At 38.3% G+C, this 19,557-nt stretch overlaps 1 protein-coding gene across 1 annotated transcript in view; it reads right to left on the reverse strand.

Annotated features, from left to right (window-relative positions):
- The window catches only part of LOC117380750 (SPRY domain-containing SOCS box protein 4-like), a 68,945-nt gene that overhangs the window by 20,097 nt on the left and 29,291 nt on the right, over positions 1–19,557 (reverse strand). Inside the window, exon 3 of the mRNA XM_033977585.2 lies at positions 7,269–8,151. Coding sequence (XP_033833476.1) covers positions 7,269–7,977 — 709 coding nt within the window. The 5' untranslated portion in view covers positions 7,978–8,151. The remainder of the gene's footprint in view (positions 1–7,268; positions 8,152–19,557) is intronic.

The following is a 19,557-nucleotide window of genomic DNA, read 5'->3' on the forward strand; positions in this document are numbered from 1 at the left end:
CAGAAACCAATTGTTCACTGAACTGGCCAAAACCTGATCCCCGTTTGACCCCGGACTCCACTGGATCAGCGCCCACCACAACTGCAGCGCCAGCACAAAAGACACACCTCCTCTCTATCAAACACACTGTAAAACAAGTAGGCATGGGAGGATATTGACATTTTTTGTGACGATTATCAAGGCCAAAATAAGTGTGCTTAACGATTATATCACGGTGTTAAGGATATGAATAATTACAGCTTTAACAGGGAATATTATGGATAAGCAGAGCCATCAACTGAAATTTGGGAGCCCGGGACAATAAGCCTCACATGGCCCCCCTGTAATACTAATTAATATGGAGAGGGTCCTTTTCTGGGCCCCTATGACCCTAGGACCCTGGGGACAACACACCCGTTGACTAACCTATGGACAATTAATTTTTTTCTGCACATTCTGGTGATATAATGGTGATTATCTTTGTTGGCGATTATCACGATTACGTAAAATGTCCCACAAACGATTATTGTCAACACTTTGTATCACGATAAACGATATTATTGTTTACTGTCCCTTCCCTAAAATCAAGTGCCTGTTTTGAGTAGAATGATGTCTAGACCTGTCTCAATCGCTATATCGACTTATCGTTTCATATATCCATTAATTTTCTTCCGCTTATCCGGGGCTGGGTCAAGACATTACCAGGCCAACTGAGAGACAGTGTCCCTCCAGCGTGTCCTGGGTTTAAAAAAAAAATGCGCATATTTAGGCTGAGTTCGTCTCTCACACCAAAAACATAACACAGGAAGTGCTCCACTGTGTTTTTAAACTCCATACACTTTCAATAGAATTATTTGAAACCCTGGAATCGCCAGTCTCTACTGAACAAATTGTAAAAGGTGGAACAGAGCAGTTTGAGCTTTAGAGATGTAGACAGACTAATAAAAAGTAATACGTTTAAAGCTCACTAGAATCCATTTTGTGTAATATTGAACCTTTAAACATTGAAGAACCAGACATTTAGTTTTTACTCGCAGCACTTTATGGCAAAATCAGACCGATACACGCAGTGGGAGGTCATGCTTTTTTATTTATCGCTCAACCTTACAAAATATTACCCCAATCCAATCTATTTACCCAATTCAAATGCTTCATAATACACTGTACAGAACTGGGTTGAAAAGCAGCAACATAAGCACAAAGCACGCCACCTGCAAACACACAGACCTTTCTCTGACCTAAATACTGCACTACTTTAGCTGAAGAATCATTTCTGGTCAGAATTTAGATGTAAAGACGCACAAACAAACATGCTTCATTGTTCCATCATTTTCCATTTGATCAAACCTCTTACAGGAAAGCACACTGTGGAGACTGCCGTGATATTGGGCTGCATCACTGACGGAAATGCAGTGATAATGATTCACAAATGATTCATACTTTTGTCAGTTACAATACAAATCAGTTTCTTAATTTTCCTATGAATTTTGTGGATTTATTTTTGTTTGAACTCGAAAACTTTAGTCACAAACAATGGTAAAAAAAAAAAAAAAAAAAAGTCAAATCAAATAAAAAGTACATTTTACTTTTAAGTCCTGTTCAAAAATGTCGCGGGGTAAAAAGTACAGATACCCACTCTCAAATGTAGTGAAGTAAAAGTATCCTCTGTAAAATGTACTTAAGCATAAATTTTAAGTATCTGCACTGTATTACTTTTACTCTTCTGTTCCACCACTGCTATCGGATCATGGTCCTTCTGAATACTCAGACTTAGTGGTTTGCTTTTCATTAAAAAAATGTCCTGTCCCTGAATCAAATAATTAAATTTTATTGTGCATGTGAACAAGTTACTGATAAAAAAATAAAATAAAATTATACAACTCACTAATAGTTATTTTAGTAGTGTGTAGCAGTGTACAACAGAATTCTACTGTAATTATGAATTTACACAAAAATAAAGGTTTGAATGTGGAAACTGAAGGCTTCTAGATGGAGAATATTTCTAAATCAAGTATGCTTGTGCTTGTGTTTTGTCATTTTGATTTATTGGCTCCAGTACACAGTAGATATATTGTATAAAATGCTCATAAGGTCAAAATAGGTCAGCTGTGTACTGTCTGCATCTAATTATAAAGCATTAGCGTGGTTATTAGCTTTGCAGTGACGGCAAAACTCCACTCTGGTCTCAGAGTTGTGAAAAGTGCTTATAAACTCATCGTGATGATTAATTAGGGTGCTTTGGATGCATAAGACAGGCATACCCAAAGTCCGGCCTGGGGACCAATTGCGGCCCGTGTACAAATTTCCACTGGCCCTTAGCCTCTGGAATAAACACACATATTCACCCTTCACATTGGTGCAGGCAGGTTATTTTGTTGCCTTCTGAGGTGAATAAATTCGAAAAAAAAAATTGTGATTATCAGAACCACAGTTTAAATGTTAACTTTTTCATATTTATAATCTGTGTATCATTTATTTGGTTTTCAAACGTAAAAGCCCTTTCCAATAAACAGTAAAAAATGTAATAATTCATTTGCATTTAATATTAATGGTTCAAAGAATAATCAGGCCCCCACATATTTTCACCTCACCAAATTTGGCCCTCCTTGCAAAAAGTTTGGACACTCTGGCATAAGTTAAGTGAGGAATAACTTTGGACCACTGCAAACCGTTTAAAATGAACTAGTTCTTTTTTCATGTTTGTAAGACTGGAAAAATCATGTACAGCGCCTTTAATTGATGCAATCCTAGTAACAATTTCATTTATTTTTGACTAGCACAGGCTCTTAGACAAAACTAGCTACTGTAGTCATAATAGTAAGAAAAACCCTCATCTCCAGCCAACCACGTGCCGAGTGAGAACTCCTCTGCATTACTTTTTCATGTATTCTAGGTCAGAGCTCAGGTGTCGGCTCAGTTGGAGCTGGGGACAGGGAATAAGGGACGCTGTTCATTTGCATTTTAACCAAAGCCCGAGGTTCAAACTGGTCACCAATTATACCCACCCACAGACCACCAGAGGAATCCTGTCTGCATGCCAGCGCACATAAGGCTGATATATGAGTAAATAGATGGTTTTCTAAGTGGGATGAGAGGGTTTTAGCAAGGACTGTGTAGTTAATCAAATTTTAATGGAGATTCAGTCATTTCTAAATGTTCATAATCAGCTTGGGGGTTTCCCAGGTCTACAGCTAATCCTCTGTCAGTAAAAGCATGTGGTTTAGCTGAGTTCAGACTTGAAGAAGTTGTACTATTTTTGTAATGGTACATGGTCACATTTTTATATAGCACTCAATGCACTTTACATCAAGGAACTACTCACCCATTCACTCGCACACTCACACGCCAGTCTACGCAGTATTACCACAAAGAGTGTTTTCTGTTTGAGAAACGAGCTTAGCCTAAATATGCAGGACATGTGTGAATGAAACAAAACAACTCCAGGTGTTTTTGATGAGGAAATAACATTATAACATGGATCAGCCCTTTAATGCATTCAGTTCCTCAGACTCCCACTCACAGCAGGAAGCATTGTTCCACACGAAGAAATGAATAATAAGAAATCTTGAGTGAATCATCGAGTATTTCTGGTCCAAACTGGCAACATGACATTAATTCAGAGAACATACTGAGGGACAGAAATAAGCATTTGTCATTTTATCAAACAAACTGCTCAAAAAAAACCCCAACACAAATCAGAAATAGACTATGACCAGTAAATGTAAAGTAAAACCAGTAAATGATCAATAGATTACTCCATTACTAAAATAATTGGTAGCTAAAGCTCTAGTCCTTAAGCTAGGACTGAACCTTGGACCAAACCAGGTCTGAACCTAGGACTGAACCAGAACTGAACCTTGGACAAAACCATATCTGAACCTAGGATTACACCAGGTCTGAAATAGAACAAACCCAGGGCTGGACCTACGACTAAAAATAGACCTAAACCCAAGACTAAAACAGACTTTAGGTATTAATCGAAGTCTGAATCAGGACTAAACCACATCTAACTGAGAACTTAACAAGGTCTAAGGCACCTCTAATACTGACAACAGCCGACCGGGATTTGCCCCTAAATAGCTGCACTAACCCAGGACTTAACCCAGGACTTAACCCAGGACTTAACCCAGGACTTAACCCAGGACTTAACCCAGGACTTAACCCAGGACTTAACCCAGGACTTAACCCAGGACTTAACCCAGGACTTAACCCAGGACTTAACCCAGGACTTAACCCAGGACTTAACCCAGGACTTAACCCAGGACTTAACCCAGGACTTAACCCAGGACTTAACCCAGGACTTAACCCAGGACTTAACCCAGGACTTAACCAGACCAAAACTCCTACAAGAGCTGCAGTTTTGGAAATGTTCTGACCCAATCTTGCCATCACAACTTGTTCTTTTTTAAACCTGATCAAAACTGTAACTAAAAACACTTTTTTTTTGGTTTCAAACACGTCGAAAACTTCCCGTTCTCCTGCAAATAGCGCAACGGTGAAACGGCCATCTGTTCCACCTTACCTGTGTCATAACAGTGTTTTCCTCATTAGAGGTAACTGCATTTTTGAATACATTACCAAGAAAATGAGTCATTAAACTTATGTAAATGAGTAATTAAAATGTGTTGAAACTGTATGTCAGCATCTTAGAGAAAATATGGGAGTTGGTAATAATTACAGGCACCAGTTTTACCTGTGGCTTGGAGACAGGAAGTACCACAAAGCCATAGACTCAGTGCTAATTAGTGTCACGCTGCCTGCAGGTAACTCAGCTCAGTTCTAAATAAATATTCTCACACTGAGAAATACAAATATGTGAATTTTCAGCCATGTACGAAAAAGGTACTAAAAAGAGGTGTGCAATATATTGAATAATTGGTAAGGTATTAAAAATATAAACATGATTTCTTTTTGCTTGTGGAGGACACACCATGCTTGTTTCCAAAGAAATGTTAGGCATATTGCTTTGTCAGGAATACTGTCCATGACTTTTCTACATTTTCTACCTCCAAGGAGAATGTTCTCAACTTTGCTTTTAACTATACAAAGAGTCATGCAGGTGCCTGTAATCTTGTGGTTTAACTCTACATCAAATCACAATTTTGATTTAAATGGTCAAACAGAACAATTTATAAATCTGCACTTATAATGATGATGACTTCTGCAGAACAAATAACTGTCTCCATGGGAACCTGCCAACCTGCAGGACCAGTTGTTCGAAGGAGACACATAAATGAAAACACAGGTGCACTGTTCATGGAAATGATGTACCGGTACTTTGAAAATGCCTCATGTTCTAATGTTGATTTTTTTAAACTCTGACTTCAAGTGTTTTGAATGTTCTGGATACCATTTCTCCCCATTAAGGCACAGAAAAGGGAGTGCTGGAGGGCGGAGCGGGAATGAGATTTACAGAGAGAAGATGTACATATGCAACCACAGTTTAGAGGTATTTTTCGGACATTATTGGAAGTTAAAGTAACAACTCTTGTGTCCTGTTTGCAACAATAAACAGATGAACAAACCCTCCAGCTCCACTGCCGTTAGAACAAATTTCCACATCTACGTTTAATGAGTTTGCAGCGTTCTTTAATGACAAGGTTCAGGGTATTAGAAATGCCATCAATTCCACAACGCAAATAACATCCCAGTAACCACCTAAACACTTAAGACGGGTGAAAATCTCTTGGGCAGTTTTGCCAGTTGCAGGTGCCGAGTGAGTCAGCTCTGAGTTCATCTACATGCTGCCTCGATGTTACCCACTAGATTTTTGAAGTCTGTGCTCAACAGTTTGCACCACTCCCTTGCATAGTTAACATGTCACTTCAATCTAGAACATATCCAAGAGCTTTGAAAACTGCAGTTATCAAGCCTCTCCTAAAGAAGAGCAGTCTCGAAGTCACAATACTAAACAATTACCAACCAATCTCAACAGCATCTTAAATCTGCCGTTTTTAAGTAAAGTCCTTGAAAAAGCTGTTTAGCTTATTAACTTTCTCCAAATGAACAACCCCTTTGATGATCTCCAGTCAGGTTTTATACCCCAAAACAGCTCTGAGATTGCTCTTATCAAGGTGACAAATGAACACTGAACTGACTGGTGTGCCTCAGGAATCAATCCCAGGACCCCTTTTGTTCAACCTCTACATCCTGCCATTGTGGGTAGAGAGCTAATAAAATAGAAAAAAGGAAGGGCATACAATTAGAAAGAGAAAAAAAGAATGATGTTCAATTTTTTTCCTTTCCTTTCATTGTTTTCCCCAATCTCTTTCTTTCCCCAGCAATGTTTATCAAAAATGAGCAATTATATCGTTCTAAACTTGTTCAGTTGTTGTGCGAGAAGAAAAACAGGCAGAAACATGCAGTCTGCGGTGGTGACTTGAGGACAAGAATGGAGTGAGATTGCATAAACTTCAAAGTGCTGCAGACAGGAAGAATTTCACTTTGAGAGCCGCGACTCTACTGTGATAATTGAAATCTGAAAATAGTCACAAAGCAGGTTTAGACTTCCCCTGGTAAAGACGCAGCTGTCTCACACATGATCCCTGTAGACGTGCACCGACAAAGGTTTGGATAAAGGTAACAGTAAATGTACAGGGTATTTCATTTTGGAACACAATTAGGTAAACTAAAACTTGTTTATATTGTATTCATTACTGAAACACTTAAAGGTACAGAGAGGTAGAGAGGTATGGCCCCTGCTTGTCACCATGGACATGTTATTTGTCAGAATGTTCCACAGTATCATTAAATGTATCAATCTTACATTTCTTCTTTTTTTTAAATCTTGAAAAACATGCATTCTTACTGTGAGCAGGTTCACATCTTCACAGATTTGATTTGGCTGTGGTATTTGGTGGTAACGGATTTTTTTGATCTGGTCAAATATTTTCCACAAAACTAGGCTAAAATATTACATTGCAATATAGAACAACAATAGATGGAGTAGCACCAATTTTTGAAGAAAAAGTAATGATAAACCAGCTTGATTTCTCCATTGAAACTGGCAACCCAATTAAGCCACTCACATGAGGCTCATTCTACTTTCTGATTATCCAATTGAACCAAAACACCAAAATCATAACATTAATAAAAGTGACACTGTGTCCAACGTTTTTGTAATTACGTATCGGTTAAAGCTATATTTGATTTTAACACGCTTACCTCGTTTCTGGGCACACAGTTAAGTAAAGATTGTAAAATGTGAAATACAAATCTTACAAACCATTCCTCCCCCAGAATCATTATACTTCTGTTAATACATGTGTTTTAGTGAGTTTGTTACTTACGATCCAGTCCATTGATGTAGCGCATGGTGACCTCGCAGTGCCCCCAAACGGCGCTCACGATGGGGTACAGCCTCTTCCCCTTTAGCCCTCTGAACGCCACGCCCAGATACTGTCCATCCACCATAAAGCTTAGCGTGCCTTCGTCCATGTCCAAAATCACCGTAAGCGAATCCGGCAACACAAATGACTCATCTGGCTCCAAGAAACACGGATAAGTAGGAGCCATCGTCGAAGCTGGTCTGTTTTTCCCGTCGTGATAAAGTCTATTCCGACCCAAATCCCAACCCCAAGATTCCGAGTCCGAGCCAACTAAAGCCGTATATCCAACCGAATGGAGCGACGCCTCCGCTGTGGCTACTCCGACTACTGCGTGCGTACCTCGTTGCCTTGCGGGCCAGTTAATTCGCCAAACATGCAAACCTCTTGAAAATCCAACTTTCGCCCTGATACAGTCCGTGCTTTGGGCTACGGGGTGCCGGTGAAAAGTCAATTTATCGTCTTCCTTCACGAAAATGTTAAGCGATCGATCGTCTGGGTTCCACGCGTGTTTGAGTTGGATTTCGTGGCTAGCGGGAGGCATGTCCAAAAGTAAGTCCAATCGGGGAGGTCGGCAGAAATCGGGACCGCGTAGCTCTCTCCGTACGGGACGATACGAAGGCTCACCGCGCACGTCTACGGATTTGATGCTGCCTGAAATCTTCTGTCCCATGGCTGGAGATGGGTGAGGAGAGGTGGGGTGATGGGTGGAGCTGATGGAGGGACCAGGGACAGCGATGAGGGGAGCAGGCCCAGTCCGGACGCTACCTCATGGGCACGGAAGCAACACGGGAGCTCCCTCTTTGGAAAGGGCAGGGAGCACAGAGAGGCTGGGGGTTTGATGGACCTAAAAACAACAAAATGGAAGAATTGTTAGAGGTATAACAATGGGATCTTTGCATTGTGTAAGTCTGTAAACTTTGGAAAGAAAGAATGGAGAGAGATGTTGTGGAGAGCCCATGAAGTTGAGGCTGTGAGGCTTGCTTTATTTTATATTCACATTTTACCTTGTTTTTGTTATGTTTTTATTATTAATTATCGTACAAGAAACCAAAGCAAACAGTTGTTGGGTGATTATGAATTGTTTAGTATAGTCTATTCTTAGAAAGGACATTTTAAATAAAAGGTAAGCCTCCTGGGTCTAGTAAACAGTGTTGAAGCTGCAGAAAAAAATACCTGATTCTTGGCTTAATTTCAGTGCTACCAAAATGAAAGTAAAGAATTACATGGGGTGTGGTCAGACTCAAAATTCATCACTGTGGTAATATTAAAAGGGACCATATTACACCATTTTCTGATCTATGTTTTAATGATGTTTCCCCATTACAGACATGCCTGGAGTTGTGTTTTGTTTCATTCACACATGTTTAACACACAATCCCTGCATATTTAGGCTGAGTTCTTCTCTCAAATGCAAAACACTCTGTTCCACCTTGAGATGTCATGTGGTAATTCAGGAGCTGTTCCGATGTGGTTTTAAACTCCACACAACTTCACTAGAATCATTTGAATAATTTAAGTCCTGGAATTGGCCATCTCTACTGAAGTGAAGGTAAAAGGTAGCTGTAAACTCATGCTATTGACATAAATAATGTACAGTTTTCTTGAAAAGGCAGCATTTCTCCAATAGTGTACAGAACAGTAAGTTAAAAATAACATCTGTTGATTTGTTAGATTGATGGATTTGATAGGCCATGATATTGAAGGAGCAATAAAACACAAAAAAACAGACAAACACACTTGTACATAGTTAAGCACATAAAACAAAGCTCCCAAAGACGTTTCCAGTATTTGTATATATCTACACTGGAAACACTGGGTTTCTTCCACCTACTTGTTTTGTGTAGCGGTTTGTGTCACAATACTAAAATTTCAAACTATTTCAATACTAAGGAATAGACTTAATACTCAATACTGATTCTAATACCACAATAATTAAAAACTCTTCTTTAGACAATAGAATGCGATTTCCAACATTAATTGGTAGTATTTTCTTTTATATTCCCATGTGGCCTTATATCCGTGTAATCCCCCAGTGGTCCAGGCAGGTTCCATAGTGGTTCATGGGCGTATAGTCGTCTACGTGGTCTTATATTTGATCTGATACAGCTCAAGATCATTCTAAAGCTATTTAGGAGAGGTTCACTTCTCTCCTGTGAATGTGATTTTTTAGAATGGCTATCTGCTTGGATGTAGTTTTGTTACTAGTTTAAGTATTGATTGGCATACGGTTTGATACTTTTGACAATCTAATACAGACAGGTACATTCGATACAGACTTTGTCCCACCCACGTTTGTTTAGTGTAGTGGTTATGAAACTCAAATCTGACTTGTGTGTGATTAAATTACATTTGTTTATATGAGAAAAGTTGGGTCTGATGTAAACAGAATTCTGCTTGCACAAAGTCCTCCATAAGAAGATAGGAGCAGCAGCTGTTCAGATGGATGGGAGCCGACGGAAGCAAACTTATGTAACATATTTCCTGCAGATTTAAACTGAACAAGTCCACAAAACTTGGAGCAAGCTTAAGCCAAACTTTTCTGTTTTTACTATTCTGAAATAATAAACGTGCGGGTGCATGACGAATAGGAACTCGGATGTTGTAATTTGCAATGACTTTTCAAAACTTCTGAACACAATGAAATAAATGTTCAAACGTGTAGTAATTGTATCAGGAAAAACTCAACACTAGAGCAGTGATTCTTGACCGAAGGGCTGGGGCTAGGCATGGCACGATACTAAAATATGGTGTCACGATTATCATGGTCAAAATAATTACGATTAAAGTTGACGGTTTAAAAATGTTGGATGTGAATAATTTGAATTTTAATTAGTGATCGCTCATACGCTGAAAAGTGCAAATATCAGCCATGTCGATCTACTGGCGTTAAATCTATAGCAGAGGTCGATATTTTGTTTGACCCAACCAGCTGCCTGAATATGCATGGAAAACATATACATTAAGGTTTATTTGAACACTTTAGTCCAAAGAGCGCACTGCAAAAAATAGTACACTGCCCTATCCTGTTTGTAATAAAACAATTTGGTGAAAATTGTCAAAATTGGAGCTACAGATCTACACACAAAAAAATAATAATAATAATCTTCAGAGCTTATTGGCTGTTGGTTCTTCTGGATGCCAATTGATATCTGCATCAGCCATGAAAAAAAATGCAATGGTCAATCTCCAATTTTAATATTATGACTAAGTTCCATATTTAAACAACTGTTACACAATTGTACTATGTCTTAAGTGAAAACAACAATGATCTAGAAGAGAACATCAGGGAGAAGTAGTTTTTTTTCGGCTCCACAAACAATTATTGTCAATCTTGTATCACAATAAACGATATTATTGACCCATCTCTATCTGGGCTTAAACCAGGGCGACAAGCAGCTACCCAAGCACCTCAAAATCTGAAGAATATCAAACATTTAATATGAGACTGGGCCCCAAGTTACTTTTTACAGAAAACGTCAGGCTCCAAGGTGAGAAAGGACAAAAACCCTGCACTAGACTAAACTAAAACTCCAACAAGGCTGCATTTAGATAATGAAAATTTAAAAAGGCATATTGTACATATACCACTGAGGGATCACACAGATGTACCACCTGAAAAATCACATTCCACTGTCTAAATAATGTTTGGTTTTTTTTTAAAATTATTATTATTATGGTATCAAAATCAGCATCGAGTATCAAGTCTATTCCTTAGTACTGTAATCAAGTTTGTGTTTGTATTGACATGATACTAAAATTTCCAAGTACCAGGTATGCTATATATAACAGTGCAGACTTGTACAGTGCACGCTCCTATAGTGAGTGCATTAGTGTGAATCCCCAGTGTCCATGCAGACCATGTTTGTATTCAGAGCCTATAGTTGTGTGGAAGTTCTCGACTGGAAACTTTCAGAGAAAAGCAGAGACTGTCCTGACCCACAGAAGGAGGCCCGGAACAGAGGAATAAGAGGACAGACACTTACAGGGGGGATATTAGAATGTACAAAGTTTGGAACAGTATTGCAATATTATGACAAACACTGAGTTTACAATATATTACTGGGAATTCCATTTACATGACTGATTATAAGTACAAACCAAATACTGAAGTGTTTCTTTCTGCTGTTTTATTGCCGCTCCTGTTTTTTTTTATATATATATATTGTAGATTCATAACAGTTTTTATGCTTTAAATCTGCTCTTGGGTTGTTGTGTCAGTGGCATAAATTAGTTCCAATATTATGGTTTATTATCTATATTTACTTCAATGATATAATCAAACTTCAAAATGTGTTATCGTGACATTTCTAATACCATAATACCAAAAAACTGAACCAATACCAAGAACTAAAACCAGTGGGTAAGCAGGTTAAACTTAAAAGAGGATGTGATGTTACCCGCAGAGAATATTATCGTTCATAAATAAGTATGTTTCATTTGAAGGGCCATTTTGATTGCAGTAACAATAAAATCTTGCAATCAAAACTAAGACCAACGGACACCAAGTCAGGAAAATGCTTTTAAAAGGTGCATTATGTTACTTTTCTGGTGGGAGGTTCGACACCTGCTCGTCTCCACGGCAATCGTTTGCTTGGTCTAGAATGTTCCCCAGTATGGCTTAAACTTTATTTGGATTAATAGCTCAAAAAATAACATTGAAATAATGCATTCTTTCTTGCCTGTCAATCGATCTGGTCTGTAACTTGGTCTAGAAATGCCACCAGTGTGACACCATATAGTGGAAAATTTTTGCCAATACAAGGACATTTGTATATCGGCCTTAAATCTCCAACAGAGGCCGATATTTGGTTTGTGCTCATCAGCTGCATAAATATGTATAAAGCTTAATTTCAACCATTTAGTCCAGAGAACACTGAACAAAACGTTACTTCAGCTCTCTGATGCAGTTTGTATTGAAACAGGGCATTGGGTGAGTTTGTAATAAATTAAAATGATAAACTTTTGGAGCGATAATCCAAATCTGCTCAAAATTTGTCGCCAGAGCTGATCGGCCACCGGTTTCTCTGGATTATAAACGATTGGTATCTTCATCAGCCATGAAAAAAACTCATATTAGATCTCTAATGGAGACAAGCATAATCCGGACCCTCCACCGTAAATATATAAAGGGTAAGCATAAATATATCTGCATTGGAGGGTTTTTCAGTAATACCTTTTTAATAATACAGGGTGTCCGTAAAGTCTCTGTATAATTTAAACATTGCATTAGAAATGCAATTGCATGCGAATCACATGCAATCAAATTATTTCTCAATTTTTCTTCCATTAGAGATCAACAACTGCAAATGTCAACTTTGACATTTTGACTGAATATGTGGCGCACAGCTGCAACCAACCATCATATTCCAGCAAAATGGTAAAATGGTGCTCCACCACATTGAGGAACTAATGAACATGCAGACCCCAATCAAACATTTCCAGATTGCCACAGAATTGGTCCATCCCTTCCAATCCAACAAAGTTCACCAAATATCACACTTCTGGATTTCTTTCTGTGGGGCTATGTAAAAGATACTGTGCATCGAACAAAGATACGGGGCATTACTGAACTATAGCAAAAGATAACGGATCTGATTGCAACCATTGATGATGCTAAGGAAAACACAATACAATACAGTACAATACAACAAGTCTGATAAAGATATCTATTTATACAGTTTAAAAATGCTTGTTTTATATTTAAAGTTCTACACGGACTTACTCCTCCACTGAAAGACTTTATCAAACTAAAGACTGATTGGGATGGGAACCAGGGCCACATCTCGAGGAGATTGTGATGTACCACACAGACGCACTAAATTTGGACAAACCATGCTCCCTGTTAAAGGGACTCATATTTGGAATAGTCTTCCTCTGACAATAAGAGAATGTTCATCTCTGTCCACATTCAAACTGCACCTTAACTGTGGCAGAAGGAAAACCAGATCTGTGAGCACTTTTAGCTGCTTTTATTGTATTTTTGTAATGTCTATGTTGTATTTGTTGTCTGTGTACCTGCCCAGGGACAACAGATGGAAATTAGTATTTTTTGCTATAATCTGGCATATTTACACTGCATTTACAGATGTTCATTAATATGCGCTGTCCCTATCAAATAAATAAATAACTTATCAATTTCCGTTTTTTTTATTTATTTTTTTTATTGACTAGAGACTTTATGGACACCCTGTATTACACAGCCCTGATATGACAGCACTATACTACTCTTTGTAATTGGTGTGTAGAGGTCAAAATGCTTCACAAATCTCCAGACAGATAAAGGTCCCATTTATCAGCTGTGAAGTCGTCATGGTCTGATATTTTAATCAAAGTGTATTGGACAGTGTCAGTGGGTCCCAGTGTGATTCTCCATATCACGTGTACCGCTCGTGTATCTGCCCCACTGACCTCCAATAACATGACAAGAACAGAGGAATGATTCAGAGCAGCCATTATCTGTGCTGCGGTAGAGCAGTTACACTTAGATTGGGAAAAGTGTGTCAAATTATTCATTCATACATATAAAATTATAGATTAACCTGATGCCCTGACACAAATTGATTCTTTGTCATGGCATCACGCTGGGGGTGTCCTACATATACGTCTATGTTTATGCGGAATGTTCAGCTGTTACCATGGTGACACGATGCACCCAATAGAATGCGCTGTCAAAAAGGTTTAAGATTATCTGAAAACTCAAGAAAAAAAATACAAAATGGATTTTAACGAGACATTTTCAGGATCCTGTGATCAATATGAGAGTTCATGGTCCTGTTTAGGCGTTTGATTTTCGACAAAAAAGTGAGTGACAGTCTGAACATCTGTTGGCCAACGTTAGCTAGCATGTGACTGTAATGTTATCTGAGAGCACAAATCAGCTCACCTGTCGCATTTCCAACTAAGGCAACTCTTTATGGTCAGATTGTGTTAAAATAAGGATCAGATTAAAGTCTAACAGTCACAACCGCAAAGAATGTTGATGACATCAGCTGCAAAGTATCAATTATAATGTACTATGTCCTTGGAACATTAGCCATCATTAGTTACTCATTAATTTCAGTGTTGACAATACTTCCATTATGTGTTTTAATATGTTCAGTATTACAAAGCGAGAGGGGTTCGTTCCTTCATGATTTTGTCATATAAAAATGCCAATATGCATTTTTAAACTAGTTATATAAAAGCTACACTATAACTTTCCAGGAGGGATGGCTGCAGTCTCGCCTTCCTGGAGATGCACATCTGAACATTTCACATGAAGTCACAAGATTACAAGAATGCGCTAACAATTATGTGTATAGAATAAAGATGCAATGATTAATGGTTAAAAATAGTCTAGTCTGGTAAATGGTGTTATAATCATTAACTGGATGAAAGACTCAACACTCGAAGCCAAGAGACCTTCGATAAAAGAGTGTAGCAATAGTTTGTTAGTGTCATTTAAAAGGCCCGTATTAAACCATTTCCTGATCTATGTAATAATGTTTCCTTATTCAAACATACCTGGAGTTGTGTTTATCTAATTTCATTCACGTTTAACACAAATCCTGCATATTTAGGCTGAGTCCTTCTCTCATATAGAAAACACTGTTCCACCTTGTGATGTCATCTGGTAATACAGGAAGTAATACAGGAAGTGCTGTGTTATTAAACTCCCAAATGACTCTAGTGAAGGTCTATGATGATTTCAGCTCTATATTTGCCAATCTCTACAAAAGTTAAAGGTAACTGCTCGCTTCATGACCTCACAAGGTGGACCAGAGCATTTTGAGCTTTGGAGATATAGACGGACCAATTATAAAGGTTTACTTAATCATGCTTGAATGAAACAAAACAACTCCAGGTATGTTTCTGATGAGGTAACATTATAACCATTTTGCTTAATATTGGGCCTTTAAAATGTGCTGCTGAGGTAATAGTTTGAATAGTCGATTTAAAAATAAACCTAAAATCTACTCAAATACTAGGTCACTGCCCTAATACAGAAAAGTACTTGGCCAAGACGGCATCAACTAGTTACCCAGATATTCACAACTGCTCTTTTTTCCAAACCATCTGGATCTGCCCTCTTGACTTCATCTCCAAAAAAGATCTACAACAAGCTGTCCCCATGATGTTGCCAGTACCAAATCGTTCTCTCATGTTTGGGAGACATTAATTTATTTAGATAACGTGAAATATAGGTCAACATGTCTAACAGGGACACAGATGGAGAAGGGTGGAGGTAGAGAATGAACACATGACAATAGACACCTCCAGCTGGCCCTTAGATGCATAATATTGACTTGGTTTGATGACACATCTGTTCACGAGGTTAAACAAAATCCATGGTCTGATTCAATTTAATGAAAATCACCCCATTTTCGGATCAATGTTGTGATGCCGTATTCCCATCATGTTTAAACACACAAACCCTGCACATTTAGGCTGAGCTCTTCTCTCAAATAGAAAACACTGATGTCATGTGGTAATACAGGAAGTGCTCCACTGTGTTTTTAAACTCCATACAGCATCACTAAAATCATTTGGATAATTGCCAATCTTTATTAAACTAAAGGTCAAATGTAGCTGTTAACTTGAAAACTACCGCTCCATGACATCACAAGGTGGAACAGAGCATTTTGAGCTTTGGAAATGTAGACAGACTAACAATAAAAGAGTACTCAAACACGTGTGAATGTGGCAAAACACAACTCCAGGTATGTTTTTGAGGAGATAACAGTATTATAACATGGTTTAAAGCTCACAAGTGTCCATTTTGTGTGATATAGGACCTTTAATTTGGGGAAATCATGGTAATCACGGCAATGCTAATAACAACTAGTATGCTAACAGTGTACATCCTGACTATCGGAAAATAAACGCATTATAATTGGATGCAGTCAATTATAGTTGAAAACACAATTTTGAAAGTAGAATGACATTTTCAAGATTAAACGGTAGTACTTTCTTTTATATTACTATGTGAAGTTATCTGTGTAATGTGTGTGTCTTATACTTGTTATGATACAGCTCAAGATCATTCTAAAGCTGTTCAGGAATAGTTCATTTTTGTCCTGTGAAAGTGACTTTTGTAGTATTGATACCTGCTCAAATGAGAAGCTAGTTTCAGTATTAGTTTTACCATCTGATTTTTGAGACTTTTGACAACCCTACAGTATTGCAATCAAGAGAATATGTAATATAAATAAAAAGGTAGGAGAAAATTATTAACTTTTTTTTTTCCTCCAGCAGAGGCAGTGGCCCCAGACAGACAGATGTTAAATAAAGTCTGGAGGTACAAGGTCATACAAGTTTTGTTATCTGAAAATGCAACGTTAATACAATTCAGGACTGGATGGTACGGTGATAAAAATCTGAATCGGGACCTCATTCCTGTGATCTGCTTTTCTGATAAAATTGGCTTCTCGTGATTCACAAATTCTCTAAAACGCAGCTCTATGCTCAAACACAGACATGTTTTCCCACCCATTTCTCCCATTGGTCAGACTCAGGAATGCTAAAGGTGGATTTAACCAATAGGCTCTGTGCAACCTCACTGTTAGCGCCACTACTTCCTGTCCAATTTTATCTCTATGAGGTTTTTGCCGAGTCACGCTAAAATTAATAAATATTTAAAGATAAGGTACTTTGTGTTTAGAAAGATATTTGCGTCTCAAAGCTGATGCTAACGCTAATTTTGAGCCGCAATAAACATTAAAACAACCCCACAAACTGAAGTATTCTACATATAAATTGGGTAGTCTTTGTTTTAATGTTTTTTTTTTTTTTTTAAATAGGTTGTTTATTTTATGCAAATAATAAAAATACATATGTTAATAAAACTGATGTTAGCTTTGAGACACAGTGTGCTAGCATACCACTGTGCACAGAGCCTATTGCAAAGTGTGAACTTTCAGAGGACGCAGATTATCAGAAAATATACAGTTGACATGACAAAATACAATAAAAATACAATTAATATATAACAATAATAACAGCAATAAAATAATAATAATAATAATAATAATTCTGGCTCCAAGAAAATTATGATAAATTATGATGTATTTATTTATTTTTTGTGGGCTACATACAGTTTACCTTTTATAGTAAATCAATCATAAGACATAGCAAAAATCTGTCGCATGGACAAAACGTATATAAGGCAGTGTCCACCAGTAATCTGACCAGAACTGAAGAAGCAGCTTGGATGAGCAGCGAAAAACGACTTAACTCCAACATTTTGTCCAGTTGACAGATTTAATATTTTTGTTTTACTACGGATCAGACCTGAACGACTGAGGGATCACGCAGATACAATCATAAGACCACACTTTTTCCAGATAAAATACAATCTTGTCTGTAAAGTTTTGAGGATACAGCTACAAAGTGAAGAGTTGGGAGTAAACCGGCCCGTCCTGGCGTCACAGCTGTGTTGAGTTCTGACCTGGGTTTGTTCTGCCTTTGGCTCCACTCATGCTTGTTTTCATTCGACCTCACACTACCAATTTTCTGTATTTCACTGTGGCCACACCATAAATAAATGCACTGTAAATATTTGATTTTCCTCAAACTATAATCAAAAGAGGTGTGTGTTGGGCAACGTGCAATTATGAAAAAATGCATTATGGGTAATTCTGTGGTCAAATGCTGAATTCTAAAGATGTTTAAGAAATGAATTTTGGATTAAAAAGCCTTGTACTTGTCCTTCTCCTTCCTAGGGTCAAAATAAGTCCACTGTGTGCTGTCTGCATCTAATTATAAAGCATTTCATTGTCTGCAAACCAGGAATTGCACGCATGCATTGCATGCTAGTTCTTGTTAGTATTAAAGTGACAGCAAAACTTAGCATTACAGTGATGGTTCTGGTTTCTGAAAGTTGTGAAAATCACTTACAAACTCATCGTGGTGAATAATTGGGATGTTCTGAATTCATAAGGTGACTGAGGAATAACTTTGAGGTTTCGTGTGCCCTGAGCGAAGATATTACTGAAATTTAACCCCGCATTTTTACAGTACAAGTAAACTGTTGTCATTGGCTCCTATATCAGTTTTAATCAATGAAAATTTTCAATCTAAGTCTGAAAATTCCTCATGATCTAAGCAAGTTTTTATAGGTTTTATAGGTTCTTTAAAAAAAAAAAAAAGAGTATTTCATCAAAACCTTTGATACATTTAAATTAGTAACAAATATTAATCTGTTCTGTGAAATAAAGCCTACAGACTCAAATATCTAAAAGACAAAAATCATATCGTCAAATCGTGCAATAAGGTGTGTTAATGAAGGTAGAATGGTATATTTATGAGTTCCTTGTGGCTTAAGGGAAAAAAAAAAAAATGCAGTTCCAAGAGTGGGCAGAAAAACAGCTGCTAAACCAAAGGGGAGAATGAGAAAAAAAGAAGAGAGAGAGGAGAGAGGACAAGAAGAGAGGAGGAGCAATATGGGGGGAGAAATAACTTTAAAAAACCCTCTCTCCTCTCTCTCTCCCTCCCTCCCCAGTCTCTTCTCATTCCCTTCTCTCCTTCGCCTCTCTCCTCTCTCCCCCCTCCTTCGCCTCTCTCTCTCTCCTCTCCCCCTCCTTCGCCTCTCTCTCTCTCCTCTCCCCCTCCTTCGCCTCTCTCTCTCTCCTCTCCCCCTCCTTCGCCTCTCTCTCTCTCCTCTCCCCCTCCTTCGCCTCTCTCTCTCTCCTCTCCCCCTCCTTCGCCCCTCTCTCCTCTCCCCCCTCCTTCGCCTCTCTCCTCTCCCCCCTCCTTCGCCTCTCTCCTCTCCCCCCTCCTTCGCCTCTCTCCTCTCCCCCCTCCTTCGCCTCTCTCCTCCCCCCCTCCTTCACCTCTCTCCTCCCTCTCCTCTCCTTCCCCTGCCTTTAGTTTTGTTTATTTGTGTGTATGTGACATCTTAATCATGAAACTTTTTGTTCCTTGTCGATTGATTGACATAGTGAACGAAGAATTTCTTCATTCCGTCTTTATCGATTTTATCCCTTTTTGGTCGATTAGGTTGAGTAATGTTGTAATATGAGTTCTGGTTTCCCTGTTGTCTCTTTTAATGTTATTTGGATCTGGGAATCTTCTGCAAACGTTGGTACCTCTGCCACTTTATTTCCAGTGTAAATCCTTGAGTTACCGGATCTATGTGTGGGTGTTGAGTCATGCTTGGGAAAGACTTGGACTGCATACAATTTTCTGTGCCCTCTCACTCCTCCTCCTCCTCCTCTTCTATTTCCCATCTTTCTCCCTCTTTTATATCCTCCTCCGCTCCCTCTTTCCTTCA

The sequence above is a fragment of the Periophthalmus magnuspinnatus genome, chromosome 13 (genome assembly GCF_009829125.3).
Source record: "Periophthalmus magnuspinnatus isolate fPerMag1 chromosome 13, fPerMag1.2.pri, whole genome shotgun sequence".
NCBI classification, from domain to species: domain Eukaryota; kingdom Metazoa; phylum Chordata; class Actinopteri; order Gobiiformes; family Gobiidae; genus Periophthalmus; species Periophthalmus magnuspinnatus.